Below are 27982 nucleotides of genomic sequence, written 5' to 3' on the forward strand. Positions count from 1 at the left end.
TTGTGCTTCCTATATTGTTGTTGTAACAACACATTACATCGCTGTCAGTTTACAAGGTACCTTCTTCTACTTAGATACCTACATACATCTATTTGTGGGTGCCTCTTTGTGCTTTTGTGCCCTTGTTTGTGCCTCGTTTGCCGCAACATCCTGCGCTTCCTTCGCGCTGATTTCGGCATAATAACACACGTACAACATACAGTGAGAAACATTCAGCAGCAAAGCCGCTTCGGCTTTTTGTCAGTCAACAGTTATGCGAGCGCGCACAATTTCCTGCTCGAGTGCGATGTGGAATGTGCATTCATTGTGGCCCACAATCATTCGCATGTCTCGCTGACACAACACATGCCGCATGCCGCATTCCGCTTGCCACATGCCACATACCGCCTCGCCGCCGCTTGTGCGCGCTTCACTGCCTCTTGTCATTTTTCCTTTTACGCTCTTTCATTATGTAAATGATTTGCGCTTTGTTTTCGCTGCTTTGGCGGCATTCATTTGCATAAGCTGCCGCTGGAGCAGCTTCCTCCACCGACGACGACGAGCCCACACCCTTGCGGCGCGATTGCCTTCCTGCCGCTGCGGTGGCGCATAAGTGACAGTCGTAGCTTGTTAGGTCGGGCGGCGGCTGTTTCGCTCATTGCGGTCGCTCTCTACCGAAAAAGCTGCTGCTGTTTAAATTTCACAAATGGATTTGACAAAAAACCACATCTTCAACACATAACATACATACATACATATATCTGTGTATATATACATATATATTTGCTCGTTTAATCGTGTGCTGTCGCTGTGTCTCCTTGGTACGCTTGCTTGTAAACCTCAACTTGAGATGAGAGTATCCACTTTAGGTAGTAGGTTGTAGGCTCTTCTTATTTTCTTTAGTCTTTAGTTTAGATTTATATTCTTTAGCCATCCGTTAGTGGTGTTGCCACATGCCACATATACTCGTACAGTATCTTTGTTTTGTATGTATCTCGGTTTATCGGCTTTATTCTTCCACTTGAGCGTTTGCCAGCGTGTGTCTATGTAAATGTTATGTGTGCAAGGTTCACCTATTTAGTAGAGTGTCATTAAAGGAAGTGGACTCTTCGCTGGCTGTCAGTACTTTTATGTAGTCCTTGATAAATGCATAGCTTTACACTGGGAAAAATTATTATAGGGTTCTCGATCTCCGGTTTGGTTTTTGATAATCCATAATTGATCTATACAATCAGATCAGTAGATCGTTTACAAATTTAGACCGAACACTCGTTTATGAGTTAGTAACAGAAGTGGATATAATTGAAGGTTTCAAAAATACTGAATTTTACGAAGTGACAACCTCTTTCTCTTTCATTAAAAACGGGTAACGACGGATGACGATCTCGATCGAAACAACTAGATCAGTTATAGATCCCGCAAAGAACACAACTGAAAATCCGTTCCCAAGACGGTTGTATATAAGTAAACTCAACGGGCCCTGATTTATATCCATACAAGGGCTGTTAGGTCGTCAGTACTCCTCAAGTTTCTTTAAGGGAATCTTTGCTATCGTGGAGCAACAATAACAACAAAGTCAAATAGCTAACAAAATTAAAAAAGATAGAGAAACGACTTCATAAACAATGAGATTTTGTTTTGATAGCCATTGTAGGATTATAGTTTTTCTAAAAATGATACGGACTGAATTCCGTTATTGAAAAATATTCCGAAAAAAATGGTGATTTATGTGGCAAATCTTCTATAAGTCTTTTATCAAGCTTTTTCCGCAGTTTGACAAGACTTTGAGAATATTTTCATTGTTACACTCGAATGAAATAAAGGGCCTTGACCTATAGGGAATTTACATTTACATTCATAAAGGAACTTTTTTAATTTTCTTTTATGAGACCCTAGCTGTCGCAGATAATATGGAGACCTCCATAAATTTTCTGTTTTCAATCTGAATCTCAAAATAGTCCCCGTGGAATAATACAACATTAAAGAATGAGGCGAAAGATCTCCAGAAGGTTGCATACTAGAAATCAAGCAATGAACTAAGTTTTTAAGATTATGTCAGAAGACTATTGTGAATTTTTGTGGATTAAATAAGTACGACTTTGATTTGAATTTTGATAAGAACTTGCGGCGATTAGACTATTTCAAGCACTTGGAGACCGTTCCCAGAAATAAATAGGGTTCATTGAATATGTATGCCCTGATACTAGAAGCAGATACTATAGGTTTTATATTAAGACGGTCAAGAAATTAACGATCCAACGGCTTCTGCTGTTATCAGTGACCAATAAGATAAGTGAGTAAATAAGATTTCAAAAAAAAAAATTTTTTTTTGATTATACACCAAGACCTTACAGTCAAAAATTGGTCTTAAATGAAGCTTTCGGATATAAGAAATTTTTATTCGTTGCTATAATCTAAACATTTTAATTTCCGCCGAACAGCAGACAAAAACATCCTAACCAAATCGGTCATATAATGAGGTCTTATAATATTTTTCGACAGATATATAGTAACATCAGATAGATATATATATCATCTATGAGACAAGCGATAGGTAGCACTACTCGGATTGAAGATTGGGTTTCTTGGAGATCGGTAGAGACACTTGATAAACTCAGGAACTGCATAAAGAAAGTTTTACGCTTGACGGGTTTTCTTTGGAAGACCCGGCAAGCAGTCTCCTCGGGTCTCTCCAAGCTACTCTAGCAACTCATCTAGCTGATTTTCTTTCACCTCCATTGGAAAAATTCCTGCACCGTGTACGCACATAAGCCATGATGATAAAAGCACTTTCAGGAAGGTTTCATTTTACCATTCAGCATAACAAAGAGCATTTGGTGGCTTTCTTTGTTGCCATACAGCTCAGCCGCTCACCTCGGCGCTTCGACTACTGCAACGCTACTTACGAGCAAATTCATTTGTTCACCTTTCATGCGTTTTTTTTGCGTTTGTATTTTCTGTATTTTATATTTTGAAATTTCTCACCGACTACATTGTTGTTGTTGTTGTTGAGGGTACCCAAGCTACCTGGCTTATGTTGTACACTTTTATCCTTGATTCTATTTTAAAGGATTGATGCTCGAGCACACTATAAGTGAGTGAGTGAGTGAGTGAATAGCGAGTAAGTGAGCCAAATTTAAATTGTGCGATGGCGGTTACGACGTGGCGCAAAAGGTCCTTGAGGTGTACGAGGTGCACGTGGTACACTCGTCGTATACGCAGGCGAGGTTCTTCTCGAGTACAACAACACGCACACACACTGATACGAAATACGAAATTTGTGAAAGCTTAACTTGCTTTTCGTGCTGCCATCTCTATAAGAGAGTATGAGTGTGTGTTGGTGAGCGCGTGCACCAACGGTTTGTTTGTATAGCCTTTTGACATTTCGTTGACGTTGTGGCAAATTTAGTGCCACTTTTGTAAATTTATTTCAACCGCTTGCCTGCGCTTGTGCAAACGGCTGCAGCGCCATGACTGGCAATGCTATTCTTCTTGTTATTATTTCATTATGGCTTTGAATGGTTGAATATGCGACGCTTTTTTTTTGTTTTGGTTTTGTCTCTCATCTATTCTTAGCGCAGCTATTGAGGAGCAGCGCATTTCTGCCTTTCTTTCTACTCTTTTTGCGCTCTGTTGTTTGTCGTAAGACTGCTTGTAGTAAGTTGCATTTTCGTGGCGCTTGAGTATTAAAAATACAAATGTCCTTTCGTGTGCCAAGCGTAGCATAACTTAGCTGCTGCGTGGCCTTTGCACTTAAGTTTCTCCGTTTTTTTTCTTTCTCTCTCGCTCTGTGTAGACGTAAGTGTGCTTAATTGTGTGAACTGCATCGTGAAATGTTTAAGTGTATTGTCATTAGTTGGCTAAGGAGGTGGCATGAATGGTGCATTGGTGCGGTGACAAAGCTGAATTTTAATTTCATGCATTTTTAGAAAGCAAAAATCTCAAATATATATTCAGTAATTTTGAGTAACTTATTTGTTGTTGCTATTCCAACATCTTAAAATTATTACTAAAAAACTGATAAATCATGTTACTGTGTCAATGTCGTGCTATAATTCCTAATTTTACAGGCTACGAAGATACCCTTACTCCCAAAAAGCTGTGGTCAATGGGTTTGTACTAAACTTTCTATTTAATTAAAAATTAAAATTTTAATTTTTCCTATAGTAATTGAGATTAAGAAAGTTCAAATATTAAACATTATACTGTACAGCTCCTGGCGTACGCCGATGATATTGATATCATCGGAAGCAACAACCGCGCCGTTTGTTCTGCTTTTTCCCGCATGGATAAGGAGGCGAAGCGAATGGGTCTGGAGGTGAATGAGGACAAGACGAAATATCTCCTGTCATCAAACAAACAGTCGGCGCATTCGCGTCTTGGCTCCCACGTCACTGTTGACAGTCATAACTTCGAGGTCGTAGATAATTTCGTATACCTGGGAACCAGCATCAACAACACGAACAATGTCAGCCTCGAAATCCAGCGCAGAATAACTCTTGCCAACAGGTGCTACTTTGGACTGAGTAGGCAATTGAACAGTAAAGTCCTCTCTCGACGAACCAAAATCAAGCTCTACAAGTCGCTTATCATTCCCGTCCTGCTTTACGGTGTAGAAGCTTGGACGATGTCAACATCAGATGAGACGACACTAGGAGTTTTCGAGAGGAAAATTTTGCGCAAGATTTATGGTCCTCAGAACATTGGCAACGGCGAATACCGCAGACGATGGAACGATGAGCTGTACGAGTTATACGACGACATTGACATAGTTCAGCGAATAAAAAGACAGCGGCTACGCTGGCTAGGTCATGTTGTCCGAATGGACGAAAACACTCCAGCCCTGAAAGTGTTCGATGCAGTACCCGCCGGAGGAAGCCGAGGAAGGGGAAGGCCTCCACTCCGTTGGAGGGACCAGGTGGAGAGCGACCTGGTTACACTTGGGATCTCCAACTGGCGCCGAACTGCGAAGGAGAGAGACAGGTGGCGCATTATCGTCGATTCGGCTATAACCGGCTAAACGGTTGCAACGCCAATCACATACATACATACATACTTTGAGATCTCTGGAATAATTTATTTGAAGCCAGATTGGCTAAGGTCGGACTCAGACTACTTTCAGCGGGTAATTTAAAGTTATGTGTTATAAGCGTTATTGATTGAATAGTTGAAAAGGCAGTTCGAAGGACTAAGTTTCTGACCGTGAGCTATCAATCTTGCCATTGATAATCAATCTTACCATTGATAGCTCACGGTCAGAAACTTAGTCCTTCGAACTGCCTTCGCCGCTATTTGTGATCTGTGATTTTCCCTACCACAGTTCCATTTCTCCTAAAATTATACATTTTTTAATCTGTCCACTACCGTTCATTAATTTTAAGGCGATTACCTTCGTTGTTGCAATTACATCCTTTACTTTCAGCAGCCTTTAAAGGGAATGAACGATCTCGGCATAAGAATACTTGTGACAACTTTGTGTCTGGACACTCCAGTATCAGTATTTTCGCGAAAAGCCACAGTAAATGGTACTACATTTTTATAAAACCTTGTTTGGATTGATGGACACAGAAGATTAGGTAATGAACTCTGCATTGTTGTAGCATTATTAGCAGTACGATGATCTACAATTTTCAGTATTTCCCTATTAGAAGAACCCTTTCGATCTTGGCATCATCGGAGATATTTTTTCTATGGAAAAAAATTGCGTCTTAAAATTTATGTGTCTCCAAAGCAATTTTCTTTCTCGAGATATTATCTATATTACAAAATTTTCGGAGTAGTCGAATTTATCGAGAATAGATGTATCTTTTCATAATTTTTTTATGCACTCAAATCTGAAATATCTGCTCGGGATTGGATTATATCAAATTCTAGTCATAAAAAATCACTGAAGGAATTATGGAATCATAATAAAAATTAATAAAAAATTTGATAATTCGTATTGACTAAAAATTTGTAATCTTTCGTGGAAATAGTGAAATATTTATAAGGAGTGGACGTTGAGAGAAATTACTATAATATTCTAAAATTCAAAATTTGAATAATTTAAAAAAACTGAAGGGAATACTTTGCTACTATATATTTGGGCCAAAATGTAAACATTTTGTAAGGAGTGTTAACGGGTCACAGTCTGATTTGGAGACACGCCAGCAGACTGGGGATACCTTTCAACGATTACTGCAGAAGCTGCCAAGAAGTAGAAGAAGAAGAAACGATAACATACCTTATATGTGGATGTAAAGCTCTGTATAGGAAAAGAATCGCAACTATTGGATGCGTTTTCCTCGATGATGTGGGCGAAGTTACACATATCAAACTGTGTGAACTATTTCACATTATCAAGACCACAGGCTGGCTCAAAGAGAGCTTAATAGTGTGAGGGGATCACAGTCCCGGTGGTGTTACAATGGGGCTTCCAAAGGCCTAAGTGTGTCGATTGACAACCACTGAACCTAATCTAACCTAACCTAAGGAGTGTCTTTCGCATACCTTCATAAACAAGAACTTTATAGCTTAAAATTCGCTAGGCAATCTATCCCTAATATCAATTGATGTTTTTCTTTGTGTGTTATGTAAATAATCTGATCATCTAATCATTCTTGTATGTACCTTAATTATAATTTTATTTGCTTTCTGCCTAAATGTAGGCAACAATTTATTAAAGAGTTAGATGGGTTTCAAAATTTCAAAAAAATGTTTGTCTTTTAAATAGTACAATATGTTTAAAATATTATCCAAAAATATCAAAACTCTAAAAGATAGACCCTTTGGAAGTTCTGCCCATCAGCAACGTCAGTTTGAATGGAAAACACACCTTTTTCAGTCGGTGGACACGATTTCACGAAAAGTTATGAAGCGATTTTGTTCAAATTTTGCATACATCTTTGGAATAACATTATCTAGTTAATGAACAAATGTTTTTATTTTATTTTTAATTTCAATTATTTTTTTCGTTCCAACTTATGGCGAAGATATTACCAAACATTTGAGTTTTTTGGTTAAAAGTTTGGCAAAAAATTGAAATTTTAATATTAATTCTACCCCCCTTCAACAATGGGGGTATTATGAAGTTGCCGTCTTGATGGAAACGTATCATCGAACGAAACGACGCATATTTGAACTAAATCCGATCACTCTAACACTTTTTATAAAGCATTGAATAAAGACCAAAAAAGCGGAAGCGGAGATATTTGCCAACCTAATATTTTATATTTAAAAAAAAAAATTTAAAAATACCCTTCTTCCAACCTCTGAAACCCACCTAACAATTTTAAACACATTTTCTGATTATCAGCTAAAACATTACTATATTTAGGGAGGTAAAGATTGAACAAAAGTTTAGGTAACATAAATTATTTCTAAAAATACTTATTAAAAAAGGTAACGTTTCTTGGAATGAAGTAGAAAGCTTATAAGCGAATCTTGTAATATAAAGTTTTTAAGGTATTCTATTTTAAATACTTAATTTGTTATAATAATAAAAAATGGATCTTGTTGCTAAATATTTATATAAAATTTTAACAAAAATGTGTTTTCTAAGTAAAAATGGCGTGAAAAGCCAAAAACATGCTGCATATATACAAGTGCTTAAGAACATATAGAGAATGTCTGCAAACTTAAAGAACACAAAAGAATGCAACAACAAAAAAAAAAGAAAATTTGAATGTTTATGCAATTCTCACCCAGTTTCGGAATACTTAAAGACAATTTTGCACATACCAAGACCCCACCAAATGAACGTGTGTGAACCCATGAGTATATATGTATATAGGGAGACTTAAATATATATGTATGCACATATGGTAGGTAAAACATTAACGCAATAGCAAGCAACCCAAAGGCACACACACACCCACACACGAATGAACGCAAATGCTAAGTTATGGAGCAAGTTGCAGATTAATTTTATTATTTTTTATTTCATGTCTTTTTTTATTTTATTTTTTAAAACTCTTAAGTTTTACGTGCAATTTTCCGGCACATGTGCGTCCACAGCAACAACAAGAACAGCTATAAACGCAGTTGAAAGTTCATTCTACTGGCAATCAGCAACAACTTTATACTTCATACTCATGTGTGGGCGTTCGGTGCTTTGGTGCTTGCAGTTGGTCACATGTTTATATTCACATATGTAGATAGATACATATACATATATATAGGTAGTTAAAAGTGTATGCGTATGTGTAGCTGTGTAGATGTGAACATGAGTGTGTGTATGCATGAGGAGATCGTTAGCCTTACACGTACCTGCTCTGCGGTCTTGAGAAGATTCTCAATTTCGAAACTGCTTGTACGTGAGGTCGGCTTGACGGTGGCGGCTGCGACCATTTGTGCTGGTGTCGGTTCAACGGATGATGGTGCCGGTGAGCTTTCGGCCTCAGGTGAATATAAATCTTTACCGGTGCCATCTGTGAAAGCAAAGGAAAAATGTACACAAATAAATGAGCATAATGAAGAGATATATCTAGATAAAATATACTATGTGGGTGTGTGTGTGTGCGTCTGTGTAAGTGCCAGTGCGGTTGGTAGTCCATATGTGTCTGTGGAGTTGAAAGCAAGTGGTTGCACAAAGTGCAGATCTTCGCAGGTTCGCATGTATGAGAGTGTGTTTGAATGCACACTTTTGGTTTCAGATATACTATACACATAACGGGTTTCTGTGTGTGTGTGTATTCTTGTAGTTTTGCAAATCTGGCATTGTTGGTCAACGCCGGTGTGTGTGTGTGCGCTCAAAAGTTTCTTTAAATCTCCACAAATCATGAAAATACTTCTTAACTCAACTTAACTTCACATAATAAATAAAACTTTATGGAGCCGTTAACTTGCCACATGGGATTTTGTTAAATATACCACTTAAAGCGAATAGAGTTTCTGGTCTCAAAACGTTTATGCCGCGTATAAATGGAAAATATTATTTTCACGATTATTTTATTGGTTATAATAATACTTTACAGTTGTCTTTATTTGGAAATTCAAATTTTAGAGAGGTAGATTACCAGACCTGCCGAAATAGAATTGGAAATTCGTTAGAATTGAAGATGTAAACAATAAGTTCGGGTGTAACCGAACATTTTATACTCTCTGATCCGATTTTAATAATTTTTGGAACAGAGAAACACAATTAGGAGAAAAAAATTTCCTCTGAATTACATTAAAGTATCTGAAATATTTACTAATTTTTCTGTAAAAATTTACCCTGAGGGGGGTGAGTTCTACATGTTCGATATCTGGGGCTTTGAAAAGTTATAATCCGTTTTCGACAATTTTTTCACAAGTCAAGCCAGAGATAATATGCACTATTTATGTACAGTTCCTTATGTTTACATTATAAAGTGAAGGAATGAGATGGAATTCCAAATTGAGTTATAAGGAAAGCATTCGTGGTTGTGAACCGATTTCGCCCATTTTTTATCCGTGTTATCAGAGTGTCAAGAAAATATTATATACCGAATTTCATTCGAATCGGTCGAGTAGTTCCTGAGATATGGTTCTTGACCCAAAAGTGGGCGATGCCACGCCCATTTTCCATTGTAAAAAAATCTAGGTGCAGCTTCTTTCTGCTATTTCTTCTGTAAAATTTAGTGTTTCTGAAGTTTTTCGTTAGTGAGATAACCCACTTTTAGTAATTTTTAACCTAACCTTTGTATGGAAGGTGGGCGTGGCTATTATCCGATTTGAACTGATTTCATGGTGTGTAGTGGGGTACGGGGTACGTAAGAGAACCGTCTGCAGAAAGTGTGGTTTATATAGCTTTATTGGTTTGCGAGATATATACAAATAACCGATTTGGGGGCGGGGCCACGCCCACTTACCCAAAAAAATTACATCCAAATATGTCCCTTCCTAGTGCGATCCTTTATTTAAAATTTTACTTTTATAACTTTATTTACAGCTTAGTTATTACACTTTATGTGTTTTCGGTTTTCGCCATTTTGTGGGCGTGCAGTGGACCGATTTCGATCAAAAGCAACCCTCTCACGGTTCCAAGGAATATTTGTGCCAAGTTTCGTCAAGATATCTTAATTTTTACTCAAGTTACAGCTCGCACAGACGGACAGACATCCGGATTTCAAATCTACTCGTCACCCTGATCACTTTGGTAGATATAACTCTATATCTAACTCTTTTAGTTTTAGGTGTTACAAACAACCGTTATGTGAACAAAACTGTAATACTCTCGTAGCAACTTTGTTGCGAGAGTATAAAAATTATTTTCACTTATATCACGAATATCTCTTTTATCGCGGCTTCATCTGTTTGATATGAGAGGTAAAGGCTATACTCGTATGCTACAAAAAATTCAAATTCATTGATCATCCGAGTGACTCTAATAAGAGCTGAGTATTAATTAGTTAAACGCCTTTAATATGGCATGCGGTTAATATGAAGATTTTTTAAGCTTTAAAAGCTTTCTCGAATCTATTAATTTCATATTCTCTGCGATTGATATTTTAAAACAATTCTGAGCTGGAGTTACGATTAGAGATGATTACATCGGTTCAAAAAATTCGGAAAGACTCTATTGGACATGAATACTAAACCTGCCGCCTTCAGATCTCTTTGCATCCAGTGCAACAGCCGGCTACTGTAAAGATAATATAGACAGTGGGGCAGCAATCAAGTCAATAACATCGTATCAACTCTCTGCAAAAGTGTATTGAGTACCAGGGTGGCAGTGGACGGAGTTGCCAGAAGCAAGTGGTTACACTTCTACTGCATGCGAGGTCACAAAGTCATTGGGGGCAATGATATTGTAGACAGGGACACCACCAAAAGTGGTGTACAACCGTCATACGGAAACATTCAAACCAACATTGACAAATCCATGCATTGTCTATACGCTGATATAGACAGGAACATGGTAAGGAAGATCACAACGCGCTGGAAAAATATAACGGGGTGCAAAACAGCTAAAGCCATGTGTAAATCGGTAGACCAGGAATACACAAAATTCCTACTGTCGCTCGATAGAGAGAACTGTAGGAGCATCGTTGGAATTCTCACTGGTCACTGTCTGGTGGCGGCGCACGCCTTTAAGATGGGGCTGACGGATCGAGACAACTGCAGGAATTGTCAAGAACAAAGTATAAGAGAAACAATGGAGCATCTCCTGTGCGCTTGTACTGCATTGTTAAGGCAAAGGCTCCATCATTTTGGAGCCCCACAGTACGTAAAACCTCAGAACCTACTAAAATTTGCGAAAAGCGCAGACATCCTAAAGGTTGACTATTCCTCATTATGGTCCATGTATGGCTTTGGCCATATGGAATAACCTAACCTAACCTAACCTATCATAACCTATTGAACTCTATACTGAATTTGGAGACAGCTGATTTGATGCTTTTTCTAGCTCCTGAAGCTTTTTCGAGTTTTTGCAGCATTTTTCAGCTTTATAAGCTTTTTCGAGCTTTCGAAACTTTCTCGAGCATCTTTGACTGCCATATTTTTCGAAAAATAGCGATTATTGGCCTTAAATTGAGTTTCTGTACTATTGGAGATGATCATGTGCTGTAATGAGCTTTTATGTTTACCTCGGTTCAGAATTCTCTATTGAACTATTTGGTATGGAGCCGCAAGGTAGCTGATTTAAAGCATTTTCGAGCTTTTTTGCAGTTTTCCGAGCTGTTGAAGTTTTAAAACCTTTCGAACGTATGCATTTCTTTTTCACTTTAACTGTCTAATTTTTAAATAATAGCGATTACTGACCTTAGATTGAGTTACTGTACTATTGGAGTTCAGAAATTTCGGAAAGACCCTGAAGAATGAATGTTCACCAAAATTGTGGAAGGTCTTTTTTATCATTTTAGTACTATGAACAAAAAATCACCTAAGAAACTATCTTTTTCACATTTTTGACTGGATGTTTATGTATTACTCATACTAAAAAGTTGTCTACTTCTGAGATTATTTGTAATTAAATAGAGGATTTCTGCAGAAACATTAAAATTTTGAGTACCTCAATAAAATTGTTACTTGTAAGTAAGCTGAACGCGAACCAGCCTAAGTTCACCAAAAAAAATATTGCGAATACTTCACCAAATAAACAACAAAGGAAAACAAGGTAGATGAAACAGTATCTTACATTAACTGCAGTTATTTTTCAACTATTCACTCCTTCAACTATTTCAACCAAATATAAATTGCTTCAAATACCTTTTTCGACCAACAATTCACTGACGAAAGTTCTTCAACTTAGCACCGTTATTTACGGCAATTTCTCACGCAAAAATGAAAAATATAAAATTTGCAACATTCATGTTAAATAAGTAACACAGCAATGAGCGTAAATTTAGAGTGACGTTAAGTTGGATGCGGTGCACTTATTTACACGCGTGCAGGAATGCAACAAATTTAGCGGCAGACATATTGCAACAGTGAACCCAATATACGAGTACGAATCGTAGAGCGAAAGAAAGAGAGAGAGAGAGAGAGTGAAAGAGGGAGTTACTCCTTCTTCTTCTTCGCTGAAATGACGCTGCAGTGCAGTGAAGTTGTTGCAAGCCCGCGCAGAGTTAGTATAGTTGGTGTGGCATCATTAAACGTGGCGAAATGTGGCATTTATCTTAACTGTATAAGCGGCATTAAGCGCCAACTGACATGCAACTAACTGCGGAGCACTAAAACTGCGGAGCAAGTGCGCATAGTGCTTCGCCGCCTAAAAGCACATTGGCATATGGGCAGCAAGGCGCCGCTGGGCGTAGCTAACGCCTCGAAGACTGCCAAATAATGCACTGCAGCTGCGGTTGCAAGCGGAAATATTTGCTAGGAAATATTTAAAGAAGCCGCTTGGGTGGCAGTGAAGAAGAAGTACTGCACAGAAGTGAAGAATGTAATATGTAGAAAAAAAATTAAATAAAATAAAGTGGAGACAGCACCAGCTTTGGGACGGATGTAAGTTGTACACGCACAGGTTACCAGGTGTACTTTTAAAGTAATTACAATGCATTAGTTGCATGTGTGTATGTGTGAGTATATGAAATATGTGTGCGCTAAAACTAATTACTGTTTTTGTAGTGATGATGATTACAGCATAGGTGCGCATGATGAGAGTGCATTATATGATAAAAAATAAATCTCGGATATTTTCTTTATAAAAAAACTGTGGCATTGGCTTAGTAATTATGTAAAAAGTCTATATATAGGGATGTATAATATTATAAATCGAAATCCCTGAGAGAAACTTGAAGTTCTGCCGATAAATTCAAGTTTTGAGCTATTTATGTGATAATGAGAGAAGCAACTGATAGTATCCATTAAGCGTGAACTCCATTTATTTGTGAAATCTCTCTTCCTCCCTTTCAACTATGACGTATATTTTTTTCCAAAATATTAGTTAAATTTTTAGGAAGCCAATCAAACTATAGTTCTAGCATCTTAGAACTTTTACTTTCCAATTGCACAATTCGATAAAGAGAGAAACATTTTTGTCACTATTGAAAACTGTTTTATAGGCAACAGATCAAATACAATTGGCTGAAGCATATTACGGTGCTTAATTATGGTGTTTGGCTTGTGTTTGTATATTTAATTCCCAAATTTTACTCCTATCATAAAAATAAAACATTTGCTAGGAAAATTCGAGCATTAGAGGTGAATTTCCTTCAAGCATTTGCCAAAAATATTTCACTTTGCATTTATATTCAATAATTTTGAGCAAACAAATGGGTTAAAAATTGAAACTTCAGGAATTTCCACTAATGTTTACTTTAATTCCTCGTTTTACACTTTTTTAATTTACCATTAGCATCCCGTTATGATCATTGGGAAAAGAAATGGAAGTTTCATTCCTACTTTGCGTTTAACAACCAATGGCCTGGGTATCAAGTGAGTTTTTTTTAAATTAACTTTGCTTCCGCCGTTTTCCAATAGATTTCTCTAGGGTCAAGCACTGGTCGATTAAATCGATTTTTTTATATCGATCTTGGACATTTGTGCCAACATTAACCCAACAAAATATTTGTAGATCTGTTTGCATCCCAAACTAATTCTCAACTGAAAATGTCACTTTTTGAGCCGAATTCTCGACAATTGCGGGAAATTTTGCTTTTCCTTTTTAATTTCAAGAAAAGTGCGGCTAAGGCTCATCGACATTTGTAACCGTTTTTATAAAAAAAAAATCATATTTATTAATTCTAACCAAAATCCAAAATTTACCTGCTTTTGTAATCACAATTAACTAATTAATACATTTTGGGTACATCTAACTGCTTTCGTAATCACCGTACCCAATATTATTGCAACTAAAATTGTTACTGTGATCCAACCAAAATAGCGGAAGCGCTATTGCTATAGTGATCGAATTAGAATCATTGAACTGTCATTGCGATTTTAATTCACTGCTATTTAGAAAAAAAGATCGCAGTTGCTATATGCGATTTTTCAATCCCAGTGAAATTACCGGTAGTGAAACTTAGCACATCACTATTTTGAATATGATGACTCGCAAGTGAACTTATTACCCTCAGTTGGATTATGTCTACTTAGTCTGATTGGTACTCATGTGGTATTTGTGAAAATCTTGTTTGGTAGATAACGAGATTGAAGTTAAATTATTTCAGATGCTCCATCGGACATTTTTCAAAAGTTTTTGGTGCTATAATAAATAAATTTGGTACTTCTTTAAAATAGTCAAAGTTTCATCTGCCTCTCGGTGATTAGTTTTACCGACTAACCGAATACAACCTATTCAGTCATTACCAGAATGCTTTTGAGATCTTAGAAATACTTTATGTGGCAACGGAAAGGGTGGTTCAAATTCACTACATACGGTACCAATATTGAGTATAAATCAAATATTTGCCTCTTTCAGCAAGCTAAATTATTTCTTCTATATGACAAAGAATGAATTAAAAGGTACTATAGATGGATAATATTATGACAAGGATTTGGCGTTTTACTAAATTATCGCAAAAATCTAATCAATAAAAGAGCAATGATGATGTGAGATACATATGTACATAGTATACTATTATACTATTATACATGGCGTATAAGTAACCAGCAACTTTGATTTATCTGCTACTAACTGATACTACATCATCGAATATTCAAAATGAAAGCCTACACAATGAATTTTTCCTTCAGCGAAAGCTAATTTTAGGGTTTTTCAATTGGTACGCTACAAAAGTAGACAGCAAACGACGCCATATTTTCCGCCGCTCTTTTGCTATTTCTTTTCAGTAAGGTTTGGATTTTAAGCTTTGAAAGATATACGATCCAACGAGTCGAAATTTTTAAAATTTACTACAGGAATTCAGAGTCAGTGGCCTCAACTTTACGAGTGCTACGTCCAATTTTCGTTCGTCATAATCGTCCTGTCAGATCGACAATTTAGCGTCTAGTGGAAAAATTTGAGTCCGCAGGCACAGTGGAAAATTGTCCCGTGCCAGTGAGACAAAGAATTGCAGCTCGCAGTGTCGATAATATTGCTACCGTTAGCACATCAATTGAGGAAGACACAAATCAGTGTCTCACATGTCGATTTCAAGCGTTGGGACGAATTTTGCGAAAATATCTTGGCTTATATCGTTACAAGATCAAATGAGCGCACGAACTGAAGCCGCTTGACCACCAGAATCATCGAATGTTCGTGAATTGGGCTGAGCAACAACTTTTATAAAAACAAGTAAGGAAGGGCTAAGTTCGGGTGTAGTCGAACATTTTATACTCTCGCAATTTATTTATTTAACTTTATTTATATTAATAATACACAATTTGGCCCACATATTCGTCATATATATTGTATAAAGTCCATTGAAAGTTGGAAACCATAATATTAGGTTAGAAGCACCGAGGTCCTCGTGTTCGATATATGGGGCCTTAAAAACCTATGGTCCGATTTCGGCGATTTTTAGAATGGGGCTGCCACACTATTAACATAGTATTTGTGAAAAGTTCTGCACCGATATCTACACTAGTACTTACTTTATATATTATAAAGGAAACGATTCAGGTCGTCTTCAAAGTTCTGGTATAAAGGAAGTAGGCGTGGTTGTGAAGCGATTTGGCCTATTTTAACAACATATCATTCGGATGTAAGGAAACTCTTACAAACCAAGTTTCATTGAAATCGGTCGAGTGGTTCCTGAGATATGGTTTTTGACACATAAGTGGGCGACGCCACGCCCATTTTCCATTTTGTAAAAAAATCTGAGTGCAGCTTTCATCTGCCATTTTTTATGTGAAATTTAGTGTTTCTGACGTTTTTCGTTAATGAGTTAAGCTACTTTTAGTAATTTTCAACCTAACTTTTGTATGGGAGGTGGGCGTGGTTATAATCCGATTTCTTTCATTTTTGGACTGTATTAGGAAGTGGCTAAAGAACGACTGCAGAAAGTTTGGTTTATATAGCTCTATTGGTTTGCGAGATATGTACAAAAAACTTAGTAGGGGGCAGGGCCACGCCCACTTCCCCAAAAAAATTGCATCCAAATATGCCTCTTCATAGTGCGATCCTTCATACCAAATTTTATTTCCATAGCTTTATTTATGGCTTAGTTATGGCACTTTATGTGTTTTCGGTTTTCGCCATTTTGTGGGCGTGGCAGTGGTCCGATTTTGCTCATTTTCGAAAGCAACCTTCCTATGGTGCCAAGAAATAAGTGTGCCATTTTTCATCAAGATATCTTAATTTTTACTTGCTTGAACAGACGAACGGACGGACGGACAGACATTCGGATTTGAACTCCACTCTTCACCCTGATCACTTTGGTATATATAACCCTATATCTAACTCGTTTAGTTTTGGGTGTTACAAACAACCGTTATGTGAACAAAACTATAATACTCTCTTAGCAACTTTGTTGCGAGAGTATAAAAGTTATCCGGATTTTCATCGAAAAATCAATTTCAGCGATAAGGCTCATTTCTGGCTGAATGCCTTCGTCAATAAGCAAAATATGCGTTATTGGTCAGGCAGCAATCCACACTCACTGTATGAGCCACCATTGCATGCCGAAAAAATGGCGGTTTGGTGGGGTTTATCGGTCGGCGTCGTCATTGGGCTGTACTTCTTCCGTGATGATCAAGACCGGCACGTTACTGTGAATGGGAATCGCTACCGCTTAATAATAACCGAATATTTTTGGCCCGAATTGGATGATATGAACTTGGACAATATGTGATGCCAACAGGACGGCGCCACAAGCCACACAGCGATTGTCACAATAGATTTATTGAAAACCAAGTATGGTGAACGTTTTATCTTACGAAATGGCCAAGTCAATTGCCCGCCTCTGTCGTGACGCCGTTAGACTATTTCCTTTGTGGCTACGTCAAGCCTATCGTTTATGCCAATAAGGCAGCGACGACTGATGAACTTCGTACGAATATCGAACGAGAAATTGTACGGTATAAACTTGAAAACTGTCGAAAATTGGGTTCAGCGTGGTGGCGATGCAAAAGAAATCGACAAATAATTTCATTGATATCCCAAAACGTTTATGTTTTATTTTAAAACTTTAGTAGCTCTCTTATTGAAAACCCCTTTATATTTAGGCACTTTAATGGTGACTACATTCAGATTAATTAGGTTATTAGGTTTTTCAGAGTTTAAAAATAAATAATAATTACGAAATTGTTGGAATATTTATTTTGCCGCATTTCGGTTAAGTTCATATTTGAAAAGAATTTAAATTGACTTTCAGATTATCATTTTTTGATTTTTAGAAATTCCACTATTAGAAAAACCTATGAAATTAAAATGGATTGCATTTATGAATATATGACCAATTAGTATTTAAATTTTTAGCTTTTAGAAAAACTGCAAGCAATTTTAATTCACGCTACCAAATTACTATTTGCTTTTTCAAAATTTATGCGTAGCAATTTTTACTGTGTTTCTTTCACCAATTCCATGCGCTAATCAAATATTGATTTTTGAATCAACAGACATATATAGAGCCAGTAGATATGTATTGGTTATTCCACTTTGACCGTCATTGCGTTGAAATTTTAATGAATACATTTTCGCAATTTCAGCGAATTACTGCTGGACTTAACACAATCAGTGAGCCATAACGCCAACCTTTAGCCAGACCAGGCAAGCCAGTCAGTCAGCCAGCTGCAGCGTGAATTGCACACACACACACACAGCTTTCATGATGCTGTCCGGCGTTGCAGCGCTAACCGAATTTACTGTCGCGCTGCTTTTTGATGACTGCACGCTGCTGGCAATGTCTGTGTTTGTATTTGTTTGTGTGTGAGTGTGTGTGCTAGCGCGCGCGTCATTTTATTGCAACTTCATTGCACTTTGACAGTTGACATATTTTTAATCTATTTATGCAAGCAGCAAGCGAATAAGCCACGTCACTACAGTTGCGGCAACATAGCACGCGCATAAGCTAACCACACAGACACACGCACACACACATAGCTATTGCTGTGTATTTTTGTAAGAGCGCTTCATAAATATTTTTATCTCTAGCTTAAGCAGCTATATAACTATATGTATATATATATCAATATATGTGTATGTAGTTGTAAATATGTACTTACTCCAACCAGGCGCCGGCACGATTAAACCGGATATCATCTCCTCGCTCATTACGGGCGGATCCGATGGTGGCGGTGGACAAACCAATGAATCAATCATGTCATCAGTGACGCGCATAATGCCAACTAGATCTGGTGGCTCAGTGCGTGATGAGCTGAAAAATTGCAAAAATTGCAAAGCATTAAAAATAAAACAAAGAAAATGGCGACGACTTTAAACGAGTTTAATATGCGGCAGTAGTTACTTGTATATTATAATGAGAGTGTAGATATGTCTTTATAAGTAGCAAGTTGATGGATGATAGTTTATGATACCGGAATGTGATTAGTTGTGGTCAGTTTCTCGGATCACTTTTATTTTTGCATTTTGCATTTTTGCATGTAAATATACTATACTGAACTTATTATGAAAATTTCCATATTAAAGATTACTCATACGCCCTGTATTACTATAATAGCATCCAGATGGTAGTATGTGTGGTACAGTGCGTATGAGTGACATTTTGGAATAATGAGTATGCCGTGTCGTATGAGTAACAAATATTTCATACTCAAATGGAAAATTACTCATACGCCGTGTATTACATAATAAAATATAAAATGATATGATATGAGTCAATGAGGTCTAGATTTTTGGAATGATAAAAAAATTATTAGCAAAATTTTGTTTAGTAGTATGTGTTATCAATTTTATTTTTACTTGTAAATAGTGTTTTTCCAAACTGTACTACAGTGGAACTTCTCTAACTCGAATCACCATAATCCACAAAAAAACTTCGAGTTGTAGAATTTTTCACTAAAACATAAATTTTTCAAAAAAGCTGTAAAATATAGATTTACCCACAGTTTTGGACTTTGCTCTTGTTTGGCTCTTGACGTCTGTATCTCATGACTTTCTTAAACGATTTATGAAATCTATAAGTGTAATATCAAATTTTTGTTTGTCTCCATACGATATAGAGGGACTCCTTTAAAATTGTTTCTTGATAGAAAAATTTTAAATTTTGTATTATGCCCTGGTCGAAAAGTTCGATTTATGGAAGGAAATTTGTATGAAATTTGACTTCTATTGCCAATTTACGAATTCGAGTTATGGAGAACTTCGAGTTAGAGTTAGAAGTTTGAGTTATGGAAGCAAATTTGTATGAAATTTGATTTCTAAATAAAAGTTCGAGTTATGGAAGTTCCATTGTATTTTTATATTTTTTGTGATTTTTTCAAAACTTATAATATAGAGTGCTGGGCTGAGAGACCGCTTAAATAGTTGCACCCACTTTAAGTTTGAGCAAGTTCGCTATGTCTAATTGTATTGCCATGCATTTATTGTCTTATATAGATAGTGCTATAAAGAGTTGATTTGCATCAGAAAAATTATCAATTGAGTTTGCGAAAAGTATGTGAAAGTGAAGTTTTATAAAAAATATGCCAAAACGGCGACAAATGACTGATGTCACTAAAGAGCAAATATTGGCCTTATTGCAGCAGAATCAAAGCTCTATGCAAATTTCGGGCTTTTTGGGATTAAGCAAGGCTACTGTAGCAGATTACATAAAAAATAGGTTGACAGGTGCTTTTGCCCGGAAAAAGGGGTCTGGAAAGACGACAGTCGCCCAAGACAGGCTCATCCGACGGTCTAATCTACTGAATCGCTTTAAATCCTCGTCAGATATTAAAAAGGACCTGAGGCATGATATTGGATGCATTAACGATACTCCGTAGACTCAGAGGGGCAAAATTTAAGGGACGACGTCTTTCAAAAAGACCGTTTTCGAGCCAACTAATGAGGAAACAGCGGGCGAAAGAGCATGGAAATTTGTCGGTAGATCAGTGGCAGACGGTAATTTTCTCGGATGAATACAAGTTTAATATTTTTGAATCAGATGGTATCCGCCATGTATGGAGAAAGTCAGGCGACTGGTTCAGCGAAGAATATCTACAAGCAACAGTACGCCAGCCAGCTGTTTTTTTTATAATGGACTAAAAGGGATTTATTTAATTTAAGCTATAGTCAACGGTGAGGCATAAATAATTTTTTTTTAATTCTTCTATCTGTTACCAATCTCATTCATAACTAATTTTGATGCTCTGCCTTGATATATTATGCAACAGGTAGCCGTACAGAAGCTGAAGAACCAGAAATAACTGCACTCCGTCCTTTTGAAAAGATGGTATGTTGACATGGAGGTTGCATTACTCCACAAGCTAATTTCGTCAACACCAGCAAGGATTAAGGTGGTCATTAAGGCAAAATAATGCGCAACAAAGTATTGATTGAATATTTTCCAAAAGTTGAAGTCAAAATATGAAATATAAAGAAACAATCACTGTGAACCAAATTTGAAAACAAAAAATCTCTGCCGAAATATTTAACTCTAATATTATTTGGCTAATAATTTATTTTATTACTTATTAGAAAACCAAACACAAAATCTAAATTTTACTCATTTTCTTGGATGAATATTTTTGCTCAAAAATCAAATTTTAGTACATGCTCAGTACTCTATATTGTGATCTTAGTAATCATTATATACATTTTGTTCTCATTAAAATAGAGAAATATTCCGATTTATATTGATTAGAAAATTACTTGGAGAACATATTCTGTCATTATAGGAACAAAAAAAAAAACTCTTTCAATGCAATTCTGACCATTTTGAATAATGTGGAAAATATTATATATACAATATATACAAATAAAGTATATTATTTTTTATAAATTTATTTTATAAAGTCAAATATTTTACAATATTGTATATTAATGAAATTATTTCTGTGGAATGTTTCAGAAAGTATTTTAATTTTATGCTCTTAACTGACTGCGAATTCTTTGGAAAATATAAATACCCTTTATTTTATATTCTAACAAGCACATATTTACCTAATTTTTTGGAAATTTATAGTTTTGTAACAGCCGCCTAAATGTAGGCAACGTTTTTTTCTTAACTCAATTGTGTGATCGGTCAGCAGTTGCGAAGTGTAATTTGGAATTTAATAGTTGTTACGTTTTGCGGTGTGATCACCATTGCACATATCGCTCATTTACATGAATAGTGTCACAACTCAAAAAAGTTGATTTTTCACGAGAGCGGTTTAAAGTGTGAAAAAAAACTAGTGTATTGTATGTTATTTAATAAAATGATGAGAATAAGTGGACTAAAAAGAGTGTACTGAAGCTTTGCAGTAGGCATAAACGTGACGTAAATGTGTCGTTATTGCCGAAAAATGCAACATGAAAAATTTAATTAATTTTTCACCAATATCGTTCTAACAAAAAAAAATGTCGTTTTTTCTGAAAAAAAAAATGCATGCCTTATTCTGGCACAACTGAGATATGTCGTTGTTGTGGTTAAAACAGACTGCAACATAGTAAGTTGAATAGCGTCACATTCTTATTTCACGTTTTATTTTTCTACGCATCGGAATGAAATTTTTGTACAATATGAACGATGAAATTGCGCACATACTCAACTCAAAAAACACAAAAAATCGTGTTTTTTGAGTTGTGACACTATTCATGTCAATGAGCGATATGTTTAATCCAGTATTTTATATTTTTTGCATATTTTCCGAAATTCTTTCTGATAATTTTTGGAAAAAAAAATTACTTTCAAATTAAAAAGCCGTTTATTAACATATTGCTAACCAGACAAATTGTTATTTCCTGCTGAGGAATGCATTTTCTATAAAAAACTGGCATGAAATGTCGAAATTTCAGGCATATCAACTTTGTAACTCAATAGCTTTGCACCACTGTGTCTGTTACAATTATAGCAACAATACAAGTAAGTTAATTTTGAAAACAAAGCAGCTTCAAATAGACTTATGCACAAAAACTTAAAATACAATTTCAGATAGTCATGCTTCAATTACGTTTGTTGTGGGCTATAAATTTGAAAAAAAAAAAACAGAAAAAACACGCTAAAAATGCGTAGCTGGAAAAAGCAGTAGCTCATTTCCAGTTCATACTAATTTTTTTGCACAATTTGCTTCCATATTTTCCCAGCATATTCATTTTTTGTATATCATTTACTTTAATTAAAGCATCAGTGAGTGATTTACTGCGAAAAAATACAAAATTGTTGGTGGAATAAAAGCAGTAATCCATTGGATTTAACGCGACTAGCTTATATGCTTGCAGTTAGTTAACGAATTCTGACGAAAGGATAAGGAGTGGTGATGATTACAAATTCGGGGGGGATTTGGATTGGAAGCAAAGTGCTGCTGAGTTTTAAGTGATAGGCTTCTTAGCGACCTTGAGCATTGTGTTTCATTGTGGCCTAATTTAGAAATTTTCTTATTTACTTGTATGTTGTTTTTCTTTCATTGAATCGCATGTTTGACATACTTAACAGAATAAGGAGCCTGACTTCATTCTAAGCAAATGTAGAACTTCTTCAATATTTTCAATAAAGTTAAAGATTTCTTCAGTCAACTCTACTTATTGTTTCCGTTGCTTAGCAAAACTTCTTATAATCGCTACTACTGCAGGCGGTTTAAATCCAGCACACCTAATTATTATCGCCCTATTTATCTGTGTGCTTGTCTTGTGCTTGTGTGTAAGCATTCCTGATTTCTAAGTTGAAGTTGGTGTTATCAGATAACTGTGACAGTTCACAGAAGCTAAGCTAATTAATAAGAAGTATGACACCCAGTTTTAAACTGCATACATTTAGCTCTCAATAGATGAGTTATGGGGTTACGCTACTTATTTCTAACAATTGTGCATTGTTGTTGTTCTCAATACCCTCAAGCGCTGCCAACTTGACATATATTTTCAGAGTAATCATTAAGCAAAATAGTGACACACAACTTCATGAGATACAATAATAATTAATGACAGTTGTTCTTCAAATGCGCAAAGTTAAAGTTTGCATAAGGTTAGTGAGAATGGGATGTTATTATTGGAAGGACAAATATACGCTAATAAAAAGTGTGACTTTTAAGAGTTGGATTTTTCTATAACAAGAGGGATAAATGATTATGTACATAATTCATTTATTAATTTCTCAATTAGCTAGTAAGGTAAAAATGGTAGCAAAAGTCCTTTCAAAAAACATCCCTCCTTATCATAATAAATATAGTGCGTAGTACTAAACTTGTTGTTTGATGATAGTTACAGGCAGTGGAAGTTAATACGGTGGAAAGCTATGGGGTAAAATATATCTTTAACTAGGTTCTTGCTTGCTTGGATACCATATCTGAATATTATGCTATGTTCTAAAGTGTATGTTACTCATACGCACGGTATTGCCTAAAACATATTGGCTGGACTTTAGTTAATACAGATCGTATGAGTAACATTTAACTATTCGTTGTTTCTTCTTAAGAGGTTACGTCACCCAGAAATTAAAAAAAAAGATTGAATTTTAGTTTCTGCTTAATTTCGAAGTCTATATTGTAACAAGTATTTAGAATATTTTCCGTAAACAATGTCTCAATAATTACGAAAGTTATGATCATTAGAAGGGAAGAGGTCGAAAGTATATTTTTTTCTTCTTTTGCATTTTTCTCAAAACCACATTTATTGAGACCGTATACACGATAACTCAAAAACTATTCAACCGATTGACTTGAAAATTAAAATACATCTTCCTAAATAGATTTTCCACAGAGTGACGTGGGATTTTTGCGATTGAATAATTTGAAAATTTTTTATCCAATTTTTTATACGGTATTTTAAGAACAAAATATAAAACAAATTTTTGGAAGTGCTTCCAATTGTGCAAAAATTCTTTTTTTTTTTTTAAACGTCACTCTGTTCAATATTTATAAAAAATATTATTTTATATGTTTCAGACAATCATGTACATTCACCATCAAGGTGTGCTCCGGAAAAATTGATTCACGCACTATAAACGCTTATATCTCTGCCATTTTAACTAAAAACATTTTTATACTCTCGCAGCCTGTTGCACAGAGTATTATAATTTTGTTCACATAACAGTTGTGTGTGTCACCAAGAAATAAAAGAGTTAGACATGGGGTTATATATATATAAATGATCAGGATGACGAGTGGAGTTGAAATCCGGATGTCTGTCCGTCCGTACGTCCGTGCAAGCTTGATAACTTGAGTAAAAATAGAGATATTTTAATGAAACTTGGAACACATGTTCCTTGGGATCATGAGAGGGTTGCTTTCGAAAATGAGCAAAATCGGTCCACTGCCACGCCCACAAAATGGCGAAAACCAAAAACACATAAAGTGCTATAACTAAACCATAAATAAAGTTATAACAGTAAAATTTGGAATAAAGGATCGCACTAGGAAGGGGCATATTTGGATGTCACTAACGAAAAACGTCAGAAACACTAAATTTCACATAATAAATGGCAGATGAAAGCTGCACTCAGATTTTTTTAAAAAATGGAAAATGGGCGTGGCGTCGCCCACTTATGGGTCAAAAACCATATCTCAGGAACTACTCGACCGATTTCAATAAACTTGGTTTGTAATAGTTTCCTTACATACCAATGATATGTTGTGAAAATAGGCCAAATTGCTTCACAACCGCGCCTACTTCCTATATACCAGAACTTTGAAGACGATCTGAATTGTTTACTTTACAATATATAAAGTAAGCACTAGTGAAGATATCAGTGCACACTTTGCACAAATACTACGTTTATAGTGTGAAAGCCCTATTGTAAAAATCGCCAAAATCGGACCATATGTTTTCAAGGCCCCATATATCGAACATGATGACCTCGGTGCTTCTAACCTAATATTATGGTTTCCAACTTTCAATGGACTTTATACAATTCGTCATATATGAATATGTGGGTCAAATTTTGTATTATATAATATTAATTAAGTTAAATAAATAAATTTCGTGGGTTCATTTTAAAAAGTAAAACGAGGAAAATTCGAAAATGAAATTATATTTTATTTACAATGAGCTAAAACTTGACTACGACCTTTAGTCTTTGGTGTCCGATGTCCTTCTCTCTGATTATGAAGGCGTTGGGAACCCTCAGAGTTCGACGCCCTAGTGTGAGCTTGTATATTTCTAATATTTTGTTCTTCAAGCCGCTGCACACGGTCTGTACTCGACACTCAAGCGCGTACTTGGGAGATTTTGAAATTTTGTTTAGCAAGCAGCTGTGAGCGCTCGTTACTCGACTCTCTGGCAAGACGATTTTCAGTTTCAGATTAACATTCTCCATCACGGAGTCTTCTTGATACTCTCACCTAGGAACTATTTCCAGAAAGTTGAGATTCTTGCAAAAAATATAGCCTATGTTACTCGGGGTGAATGTAGGTAGCTTTCGAATGATGAAATTTTTGAAATCGGTACAGTAGTTTTTGAGTTTATTCATTACAAACATACATACAAATCTTTTTTCTTTATAGTAGTAGTATGGATAAGTATATTATTTAATGCCAAGTCTTTTCAAATATTATTTCTTTAAATTTGTATTTCTGCTTGAATTACCAAAATGAAATCATGGAATCATGACTTTGAAGGAGTCTATTGCAACGAAGTATTCAAAGAGAGCCACAATAATTGTACATTCATCGCAAAATTGAGGGAAACCGTGCTTGAAAATCATGTTATTATTGACAGAGTTGTAGCAGAGGTTTACAATAAAAATCTGAGGTCATTGAAAAATCGAAAAAATAAATTTTTGTTTAATTCGGACCAAATTTTATGAGGTGTGGTTGTAGTATAGTGAAATAAAAAGCGAATTTCAAGCTAACTTCTGTAATATGAGAGTTTCTATTTTGTATTATTAAACAATTGAATTTTTACATTTACAAATATTCAAAAAGAATTGTGACAGAAATTCAATATCAACGTTGATAGAAAAAAAATTTTGCAATTTAATGATTACTCTATCAACAATTAATTTCAAATATTTCATAAAATCGTTACGCCAGGTAAACAGCACCCATCAGCGGTATCAAATGTAAGTTCAGCGAATCCTAAATATGCCAATTCATGTGCGAATTCGACAAATATTCATTTCAATCACATACATAATGATGTTCATGACAGTGATGGCATTCACAATAGAGTTCGAAATTACAATGACTATAATTAGTAAGCTAGTGCAGTCACTCTAGAATTGCTGATGAGTAATTAATATGCATACAATTTGTATTATTTACTATTTATGTCCAAATTTACTCTATGAAAATCTATTGTTTTTTAAATATTGAAAATCACATCATTTATCGAGTCTCGATAATCGAAAATGCTTACAAACCCATCGCTTACAATCTTATCTGACTATTTGGCTGATAGCTGCGCTGCCTGTTTATGCAAGCACAATTAGGTGTTATGTGAATAGCATTGTGCCAGCGCGTTGCATGCGTCGAGCACGTGGCAAAACATATACACGCAATGAACAATGCTAAAGTGAAGTACTAGAGAGACTAATGCGTAAATACGAAATTTACATCGAATATTACCAACGCTGGCGGCGACGAAAAACGAGCGCAAATAATGCAATGCAATTGTCGAAATGAAAATGCGAGACAGTGGGGTGGATTAAGGAATTTGTGCACAAAAATATTTTACTTAATGAATGCTGCTTAGATTTGCTATGAGCTCGGCAAAAGACAGTACAAAATTTTTCTCTTCAAAAGTACGCCTGAAGGACATTATTTTCTTCACTCCATCCAAATTTCAATCAACTTGTTTCACTTTCTAATCTTCCAAAAACCACAGTGCCCAGGTAGTAGGTAGGCAACTGTGGTTTGAACCACCCACAAACTCCATTCTCTATGGCAGCCTGTCATTGTAGTTTGATATGTTTTATGCGGCCATGGTGATTTTAGGATTTTGCGCACAGGGATTTCAGCGGCGACGTAATCAACTCATTATGGCAATGGTCCGCTTTATGCAAAACCGCAGTTTGCAATATTCAACACTTAATTTCCCATCCGCTGCCATAGTATACATTGTGTTGTGTGCACATATTTGTGTTTTTGACATCAATGGTGGGCACCGTCGACCGATTTGCATGTGTAAGTGTGGCTGTGTGCGCGTTGGAATTTTGTTTGGAAAGTGCCACGATTTGCGGCTTTTCATATGCACCTCTGCCGTTGGCACCGAAGCGTAGCTGATAATTACACTGCTGTTTATTGCATTGACATTTATGGCAGAAATTATAATAAAAAAAATAAAAATTAAAATCGTTGCCTTATTTGTGTAATCGCAAAGCGCGTGCGTTTATGCAAGAGTTATGAAATGAAGTCATTAAATTCTAAAGCGGAAATTGTCAGTGGTGGATTTTAAGTTTCAAAATTTAAAAACCGTAAATAGAACTTTTTGATTTCAAATTAAAAATAATTTGTTTCCAACAATTTTTACCGTATCCATCTGTCCACACTGATGGGGTTTTAGGAGGACCCAGTTATTATATTGTGCCTTGGCAAAAGCGATTGTCTTGAAAAGTTGGTTAAACTAGATTAATAGTCATTTCACACAGGAGCTAATTGAGCAATTAACTGGCCTCTGCTCGATTAAAACGCTGATTAAGATCGATTTATCATATAAAATAAA

At 35.8% G+C, this 27982-nt stretch overlaps 1 protein-coding gene across 7 annotated transcripts in view; it reads right to left on the minus strand.

Annotated features, from left to right (window-relative positions):
• The window catches only part of LOC105220869 (protein still life, isoforms C/SIF type 2), a 297627-nt gene that overhangs the window by 63535 nt on the left and 206110 nt on the right, over positions 1-27982 (minus strand). For all 7 annotated transcript variants that reach the window (XM_011197409.3, XM_029046004.2, XM_029046005.2 and 4 more), the window contains exons 10-11: positions 18475-18626; positions 8227-8387 (exon numbers count right to left, since the gene is read on the minus strand). In XM_011197409.3, coding sequence (XP_011195711.1) covers positions 8227-8387; positions 18475-18626 — 313 coding nt within the window. The remainder of the gene's footprint in view (positions 1-8226; positions 8388-18474; positions 18627-27982) is intronic.

The sequence above is a fragment of the Zeugodacus cucurbitae genome, chromosome 4 (assembly GCF_028554725.1).
Source record: "Zeugodacus cucurbitae isolate PBARC_wt_2022May chromosome 4, idZeuCucr1.2, whole genome shotgun sequence".
NCBI lineage: Eukaryota > Metazoa > Arthropoda > Insecta > Diptera > Tephritidae > Zeugodacus > Zeugodacus cucurbitae.